General features: G+C 45.4%; 1 protein-coding gene and 1 long non-coding RNA gene across 4 annotated transcripts in view; one reads left to right on the top strand and one right to left on the bottom strand.

The window, feature by feature from the left end:
* The first annotated feature begins 471 nt into the window (after positions 1-471).
* The window catches only part of POPDC2 (popeye domain cAMP effector 2), a 32,715-nt gene continuing 24,122 nt past the window's right edge, over positions 472-9,064 (top strand). For 2 of the 3 annotated variants that reach the window (XM_070466016.1, XM_020891734.2), the window contains exons 1-2: positions 475-1,703; positions 6,626-6,734. In XM_070466016.1, the coding sequence (XP_070322117.1) occupies positions 1,213-1,703; positions 6,626-6,734 (600 nt within the window). In that variant the 5' untranslated portion in view covers positions 475-1,212. Of the gene's footprint in view, positions 1,704-6,625; positions 6,735-9,064 lie in introns of all 3 variants that reach the window. The other variant, XM_020891732.2, reaches the window with a different exon arrangement.
* Positions 2,473-8,258, bottom strand: LOC110136208 (uncharacterized). Its single transcript, XR_011487207.1, has 3 exons — positions 8,152-8,258; positions 4,975-5,139; positions 2,473-4,854 (listed from the first exon to the last, which is right to left on the bottom strand). It is a non-coding gene; the product is annotated as an uncharacterized lncRNA (long non-coding RNA).

Here is a 9,064-nt window from a genome sequence, read left to right as displayed (position 1 = left end):
TCTGATAGACGAGATCAAATCCTGTCTCTGTCACTACCTGTGGGAATTTGTTACCTCTTTAAACCTCAGTTTCTTTCAGATCTAGGAGGAAGACAATATTTATTTGGAATGCAATTGTGTGATGACTAAATCATGTGCGTATAGAATAACAATCTAGATCTGGCACTTTGTATGTGTTTAATAGGTGATGGTTATTATCATTTGTCAGTATTGGAGTGGGTGGGATGATGGTCTGAGCAATGTATCACCATTGTATAAACTATTACTAGATCCAGATACATGCAGAAGAAAGTCAGAATTCAAAAGTTGCTTTATATAGCTATTTTTGTTTAATGAATGTCAAATAAATGCCTATTGATATTTCCAATATGACTTCATAAAGGCCTTCGAGGGGTTTTCCACTTCTCACTGTTAGGATTTTTTCTGATAATAGTCCCCTACTTTCCAACCTTGGTGTCCTCCTACCTCAGGAGAGCCCCGAGCCCTCCCCAGAGGGGGCTCTGGACAGTGTCCCACCTGAGGTGTGACAGTAAATTCTGTGCTCGCTTTCCCTTTGTCCACCCTCTTTGCCCCCCTCCCCTGGCTTGCCTCTCTTGCCCAGGCCTTATCTTGTCCTCTGGGGAGGTATGTTAAGTGCTCTGCCAGGCTGCCTGTATGCCTGGCCTGTTTCTTCTCACTGCCAGTACCTCTTGGATTCCAATTCCAAACATGGTATCCGTCTGGGGTCACCCTTTCTTCCGGTGCCAAGAGAGACGCATTCCAAATGGAGCACAAATGTGCCTCCCGTGCTGGGCGCTCTTCATTCTGTTTGGGAACAACAGAGAGCAGGATGTGGCTGCTTTATTTTCCCTCACTGCTGAAGCTCTCAGCCCCATAGTCCTATCTTTTTCTCAGGACGAGTTAGGTTTCCTGCCAAGAGTCAAATGTGAAGACTGTTCTAAGAAACCTGGAGCTGAGCACACTCACCAGAGCTCCGCCAGGAGGGCCAGAGCCTCACTGAGGGAAAGAGAAAGAAAAGTTTTCAGTTCTCCATGAAGTATATGATGTTTTGCTATTCATTCCCAAAGCTTCTGGAAGCATTCCTCCCAAGAAAGGTGGAGTTGGCGGGGAGAAGCCAGAGGTGAGACGACAGTTGGGGGGACAGGCTAACCCATTTCCTGAATTTCCCATGTGGGGACAGTCTTAGAGCCCGATAGGCTTTGAGACCCGAAGATGAGTGGCAACGGCAGCACGGAGGGTCAGCTCCTCTGGCACGGGCCACTGTGCATTGCCTGGAGGCAGGACCTGCAAGGGGCTGTCTTCCACCTGGCCAACTGCTTCCTGCTCCTGGGCTTCATGGGTGGCAGCGGGGTGTACGGGTGCTTCTACCTGTTTGGCTTCCTGGGCACAGGCTACCTGTGCTGTGTGCTATGGGGCTGGTTCGGCGCCTGCGGCCTGGACATTGTTCTCTGGAGCGTCCTGCTGGCAACGGCCTGCGTGGTCCAGCTGGCACACCTGGTGTACCGCCTGCGTGAGGACACCCTCCCCGAGGAGCTGGAGCTGCTCTACAAGACGCTGTGCCTGCCCCTGCAGGTGCCCCTGCCAGCGTACAAGGAGATCGTGCACTGCTGCGAGGAGCAGGTCTTGACTCTGGCCACGGAGCAGACCTATGCCGTGGAGGGCGAGACGCCCATTGACCGCCTGTCCCTGCTGCTCTCTGGCCGGTAAGCCACTCTGTCAGTACCCAGCATTTCTTCCCCACGCCCACACTTCTCGTTTCCCAGTGTCTCCCTTTCCATTTCGTATCTCTTCCATTGAGGAAGGATGTGGCGAGTCAAACAAACCAAAATAGATTTTTCTAAGCATGTACTTGCTTCCCCTTTTTTAAAATATTTTTCATGAGGAAACTAGCTCATGGTTGGCAGGAAAAATTGTGAATATACTTGCTGCTGGGAGGTGTGGGGTGAGTGTTTCTTGACCCTGGCTCTAAAATGGCTACACCATGCCAGCATGTCATGCCTAAACTGCAGCAATATCCCTGTAAGCTTTGGAAAACTGAACATTTCAATAAGATTAATTAGTTTCTTCCATATGCATTCAACCTTTGCTAAGTGCCAACTATGTGTAAGGAACAGTGCCAAAATAGGAGATTTTTAGTAACCCCTGCTCCCTCCAGGACGTCAGAGATATCGGGGGATATCTATACAGATTCTGTGGTAAAGCATTCTGCATATACCCAGGTATGGAGCAGGAATGGGCTTCCCTGATGGCTCAGTGGTAACGAACCTGCCTGCCAGTGAAGTAGATGTAGATCTGATCCTTGGATCGGGAAGATCCCCTGGAGAAGGAAATGGTTACCCACTCCAGTGTTATTGCCTGGGGAATTCCATGGACAGAGGAGCCTGGCAGGCTACAGTTCATGCAGTTGTAAAAGAGTCAGACACACCTTAGTGACAACAGCAACAACAATGGAGCAGGTTACCCTTGTCCACATTTCCATTCCAAATTGTTTTATTGAGATTCCTACAGACCCAGAAGTAAAGTGCTATAAATCTGAGGGCCAGAGAGTGAGGGGAGAGCAGTGATGCCCATGTGTGTCTCTTTGAGGATATGGTGGAGACACCTGGCTGACACGTTGTAAGGAGGCTGACAGTCAGACCTCAGCAAAATGGGCTTTGTCAGGATTAGCCTGCATGTGAATGTTGGCCATTGACTGATCTCTTCTGAACAAATACTATGTAGCTTTGTGCTGTACATTTAGTAGGAAATTGTGAATTCTTTGAAATATTGCCCTAGTGGGACTTGTATGTGCAACTGAGCATCTGACAGTAAGCATTTTAACCTGGTATATACTTGGACTGGCTCTGTGGAAAACGAGTATTTAAAAACTTTGTCCTTAATTTCCTCTTTTTTGAGACCAGAAGAATGCGGTGATTCAAAGGAAAGAAAAGGAAAGAAAGAAAAGGGGGAAAGAAAAAAAGAAAGAAAGAAACTAGATAAGATTGCCAGTGGGGAAAAAGACTTTGACATTGATGATGATGGTACTACCACAACTACTACTACTAGTAATGTTGATACCATGCATTTATGTATTAATGTATAGAATCAAAGTATAATGTATACATGTTTTAATTTTGTTTGGACACTGAGGTCCTGGGTTGAATGAGCTATGAGGTTTTGTGATGTTTCATTTCATTTATGGTTGAAGTATAAATAAATGAAATTATTTGTAAACAAATACACATGTAGATACAAATATATTATGACTATTGCCAAAATGTTTGCCACCTACAATTCCATGCTTAAAATAAGGACAGTTTAGGACACATGCTCTTTCATGAGACCCATGATATTGTTTGCATCTCCTAGCATCTCCGTTCAAAGGAGCGGATTAAGCTAGGTAGGAGAAACACCCACTGCACTGTATGGTGCTCATTTATGGAAGGGCATAATAATTATTATATGGTTCAGGTATCTTTTATATGATAGATTTATCATGACCTTGTAGAAGACCGGGTTCCTGTGAAGAGGAGAGAGGGGCCTGGCCCCTCAGTGTGGTTTTTCTTAGTATGCGCTGTGCTAGTCACTCAGTTGTGTCCAACTCTTTGTGACCCCCTGGACTGTAGCTTGCCAGGCTCCTCTATCCATGGGGATTCTCCAGGCAAGAATATTGGAGTGGGTTGCATGCCCTCCTTCAGGGAATATTCCCAACCAGGGATCAGACCTAGGTCTCCTACATTGCAGGCGAATTCTTTACCAGCTAAGCAACCCGTGAAGCCCTTTTCCTAGTATGTGTGTGTGTGTGTGTGTTAGTTGCTTAGTTGTGTTCGACTCTTTGCAACCCCATAGACTGTAGCCCACCAGGCCCCTCTATCCATGGGATTCTCCAGGCAAGAACACTGGAGTGGGTTGCCATCTCCTTCTCCAAAAGGAACTATAGAAGGGAAGAAAGTGAAGTTGCTCAATCGTGTCCAACTCTTTGTGACCCCATGGACATAGCCTACCAGGCTCCTCCATCCATGGAATTTTCCAGGCAAGAGTACTGGAGTGGGTTGCCATTTCCTTCTCCATTTCCTAGTATACTTAACATCAAAAACTCAAATTAAAAGTTAGAAATTTCAATATTTTTCTTGCTTTTCAAGATTTGAAGTAAGAATTTTGTTTTGATATGTTTCAACATCATCCTGTCTCAACTTTGCTAAGTTGGAGCTGAGGAAAGGACTTCTAGTCTATAACCAGCCACTGACTTTAAAGGAGAATCATCATTATCTTTGGCTGGTGAGTTACCAAACACCTTGAAGCAGCAGAATAGAACTCCATGCTGAGAAGTGGGGGCTTCTGATGGAGACCTCCCCAGCTCACCTCATCTGGAGCCCTTTGCTAAAACCTCAGACATCCTTTTTGTTTTATTTTCATAATGCAATCAGCCCCTTTCAAGACTCAGAAAGGCAAAGTGACTTCTTCAAAGTCCATCACCCTATTAAGCTGTGCTTACTGTTGGAAAGTTTCTCTCATATACAACCCCAAGTATGAACTCCCATGTGCACAGCCTCCTGAAGAGGCAGCCAGGTCTCCAAGCTGTTCACAGAGGAGGAAATAACCTGTTGTCAGGAGATCAAAGAGGAAGAAGAGACTCAAATGATAAAGGATATAGTATACAATGTGAATGGCTTCAGGGAGCCATGCAGGCTCATTGGATGTTGTTGTTTTAGCCACTAAGTCATGTCCAACTCCTTTGCAACACCATGGATTGTAGCCTGCTCTGGAGCCTCCATGGATTGTAGGTTCCTCTGTCCATGGGATTTCCCAGGCAAGAATACTGGAGTGGGTTGCCATTTTCTTCTCCAGGAGATCTTCCCAAACCAGGGATTGAAACTGCAAAATCAAAGGAAAACAAAACAAAATACCCAGGGACTGAACCCACATCTCCTGCATTGGCAGGTGGATTCTTTACCACTGAGCCACCTGGAAAGCCCCTCATTAGATGTTACTCACACTGCAAAGTCTTGTCCCTCCTCAGTGGCTTGCTTGGGTGGCCAGATTCCTTGCATGGGAAGAGGATGAAGGACGGGAGGATCTGATGTGTATCGCAGCAACTTCATTCTCTCCTGTTGTCTTTCTTCCTTTGTTCGAGAAGCTTTTCCTTGAGGTTTTGGCCCCCTTTATGGTGACACAGTGAGTTCATTTGTTTGATCTTTCCATCCCTCTTCCTTTCCTTTCTCCCTTCCTCCCTCCCTCCCCATTTCCAAAAATATTTATTGAGTGAGCTAGAGACTAGGTATCTCTTGTTAAAAAATGAAAAATATTTTCCTTGTACTCATGGAATTTACAGTCTATCAAGAGAGTCACTAATTCATGGCTCTAGCCACTAATTCCAAGGAGCAAGGCACAGTGCAATGAGAGCATATAAGCAGTGGACCTAAATTTTCTGGGGGGCCAGATGAGACTTCCTAGAGGAAGGAATGTGTAAACTGAGGCCTGAGGAGAAGGTGCAGATTGGGAAGTGAGGCAGCTGGAGGGAACAGAATATGTGAAGACCATGAGGTAGGAGCACATGGCACTTCATTTTCTCTTGCATCCTTTCATTACTCAGGTAAGTTCTGATGGCTATCTACACATATTGATAGGTCTTGTAGAAGCAAGTATGTTTCTGCCATCAGAGAGTGTAGGCTGACACCACATTCTTGGCTTGGTTTAAGACCTACATCCCTTTCTGTTTTCCATCTTTAAGTTCTCAGGTAATACATAAAGTTTTTTAATTGATAGTGGTCTTTGGTAATTTGCACATATTCATATATATCTAGGCATTCACTGGGAGCAAGATATGGAGTGCTAATATCCCCTTGGCTAGAACCTAATCACATGGCTCTACTCAGCTGCAAGGGAAGTAGAGAAATATACTCTGGCTGGGCAGTCATGAGCCCTGCTAAAAAAGTTCCTGTACTATAGAGGAAGGGGAAAAGCTGATATTGGAAAACAGAATTCCACACTGGATTTCTCAGATCCTCATCTGCATTCCGATCTGCTTCTCAATATCATATACATCCTTCAGAAATCAACTCAAATGTTATCTTTGAGAAGTCTGCCACTTGGAGAGAACTAAGGTCTCTCCCTCCTCTAGTCTCCTGTCTCACAATAGCACATGTTGACTTATAGCTAGTTATTTATGTGCCTGTGACTTCCACTAAATCGTGAAATCCTGAAAGGTAAGAATCAGATTATTGGGTTTTTCCTGGTGGTCCAGCAGTTGCCACGCAGTGCAGCTGAAGAGTAAAAAAGGAAAAAAAACAAAAGGACCAGATCATCTCCAGATTCCCAGACTTCCAGGAACACAGAAGGTTCTCCATACATATTTTTTTTTTAACAATTAAGCTCCAGAAAAAGTGGAACAATAGCTCCTCCCAGTTGGACAGGATAGAGAGCTTTTTGATCTGCCCCCTTTGTTCAATAAACACTTTCTTTCCCAGTACAACTGATTTTAGAAGAGGGGTTGAAACTGAGACTCTGAGTTTTCTAGGTAAAAGAGGAAAAAGCCCATTCAGGATCCTAGTCATTTTCCATTCTTTTAACATGTAATTTAAACTCTGGAGAAGCTTTGGGTAATCACTTCTCTTTTCCCACACAGTCTCTTCTCTCCCTTTGCCAGGGTTCGTGTGAGCCAGGACGGGCAGTTTCTGCACTACATCTTTCCTTACCAGTTCATGGACTCTCCCGAGTGGGAATCGCTGCGTCCCTCTGAGGAGGGGGTGTTCCAGGTAATAGGGAGCCCCATGGCAGCACTGCCACAGCCCATCCCACTGCAACCCAGCAATATCCGTGCTTCCATCTTTCCTCTCTTTTGTCAGACCTTTGAACTACTGCCAATATGACGCTTGAGGTGGGAGCACTCTCCTCCAGTGGAAAAAGTGCCTGGCAGAGGAGGGGTAGGGTAGGGAGGTGCTCATCCCTGGAAGGGGGGCCATGTCACTCCTACGCCTAAAACTCTTCCAGAAGACCCCAGTGACCACAGGATAAAAGCCCTCACTCCTTAGAGAGTAACTTAAGACCTTTAGTGACATCCTGGAGCCACATCTCCAGCCCTTTCCTACACTTCCTGCTCACACCAGCCATACTGAATTACTAGTACTTCCCTAAACATACCACATTGTTTTACACGGCCGTGCCTTGGCCCCTAATGTCGCCTCTATCCAAAAGGCACTTCCCTCATCAAGAGGAGGCTATGGCATCTCACTTCCTCTGAAGCCTGCCCAGACTGACCTCACCAGCTTCCACCCCCACACATTGCCTGCATGCCTCTTCTATTGCTTTTACTATGCTGACTGCACACATGTACAATTTGGTTTTCTGTCTTTTGCATAATAAATTCCTTGACGTAGAAATCTGGACTTTTCCTCTCCATCTCCAGGCTCCAAAGGGCAATACTTTGTACACAGTAGTAGGTGTTCAGTAAAGTTTCACTGAGCTGCCTTGGCAGTAGGCTATTGGTGTCTCAGAATGCTCCAGAGGGCATCACATACACAGTCTAAGGTCAGGGCCTGTCTGCTTGGGCCCTCCTCTCTGCTCCGTCAATCCTTCAGATTTCAGTTACCTTCTTTGTAGTTCTCACTTACTGTATGGCTAGCATGTGACAGGCACTACCTATTTTATTGCCTTATTGACTCTCACCACAGTCCTCTGGATTGTTATTAACCTGTTTATAATAAAATAATTATTATAAACAATTATTATATTATATTGTTATTAACCTGTTTAACAGATGAGGAAACTAAGGCTCAGAAACCTCAAGTAATTTGCCCAAGCTCTTCATCTAGAAAGTGGCAAAACCAAGTTGCCTGACACCACTATTCTATTCTTTTTTAAAATGGGGGGTTACCAGGAGAGTGGAGTTTACACACACACACCATTTTAGGGACTCCCCTGTCCAGACAGTTCGCCAGTACTGGGTTCCCTCTGTCTCCTGTCAGTTCTGTCAGGAAGTTCTTCAGGCGAGCGTTTATGCCAGCCCCGAAATAGACACATGCCAGGCGGGGCCACCCGGCTGGGCCTGCTTCCGCCCCACCCTGACTCTTGGCTCTGTGAGGACAGAGCCTGAGGGCCAGTCCTAATCCCACTGCCTGGACCATCAGTCACAGACCCCACTCTGAACATGTGCCTCCCCCACCAAACACTCACATCCTCTCCAAGCGGCTCAGCAGTCACCTTTGAGAACTCCCTCAGAGCCACAAGAACCTTCAGGAGGGCTGAGTCAGGTCCTGAGCCAGCCAGACCAGGCTCTGTTTCTGACACTGAAACTGAGAAACAGGTGGTGGATAAGCCGGGTGTCCTCCCCTTAGTTATGCTTGAAAGGAAGGGCTATGACCCCGGATGGCCTCTCAGCATCTGAGAGGGATGTAGGGACCGTCACATTTCTTCCATTTGTATTTTTAGTATGCACCTCCACTGGGAGCCTTGAGATCCACACACTTGCTCTTGGCTCTGTGAAGTCCCATTTCCTCTTTGCAAATGTCAAGTGTTGTCTCGGGTTGTAGTTCATCTTGTCCTTGCCTTTGCATTTGCATAGTCTTTGTTGACTAATAGGGAATCCACAGTGACTGAATCATAATTCTTACTGAGTTTGCAACAAGAGAATCAACATTCCATCACACCTCTCAAGAATTCAGTGAAGAATTTATTGACTGTTAAACACTGCGACCCTCTCATAAGTCACCAAGAACATAGCATGGGGACCATCACATGGAAATCAGCATTATTTCTCTAATTAGAATCATGTTTTACTGGACTCAAGGTCTCTTTATGTACATCATATCATTTAATCCATTCAACTAGCTTCGAAGGTGATGGTTAAAGAACAACCTGGTCAAACCAGTCAATCCATTGGTTTCTGAAGATATTTAGGAAGGATTTTATACTGGGCATGAGAAAACAACATCAAGTTATTTTGCAACATAAAAGATTAGTAGTTTTTACCTGATTCATTCACTCATTTCAGTAACATTTATTGAGCTGTTACAGTAACCTGGGCACTATATGGTTTGTTTTTGTTTGGTTTTATTTTTGGCCACATCACAAGGGATGTGTTCCCTGA

The sequence above is a fragment of the Odocoileus virginianus genome, chromosome 4, assembly GCF_023699985.2.
Source record: "Odocoileus virginianus isolate 20LAN1187 ecotype Illinois chromosome 4, Ovbor_1.2, whole genome shotgun sequence".
NCBI lineage: Eukaryota > Metazoa > Chordata > Mammalia > Artiodactyla > Cervidae > Odocoileus > Odocoileus virginianus.
The sequence above is the reverse complement of the archived record's forward strand: the minus strand, read 5'-3'. Positions and strand labels throughout refer to the sequence as shown.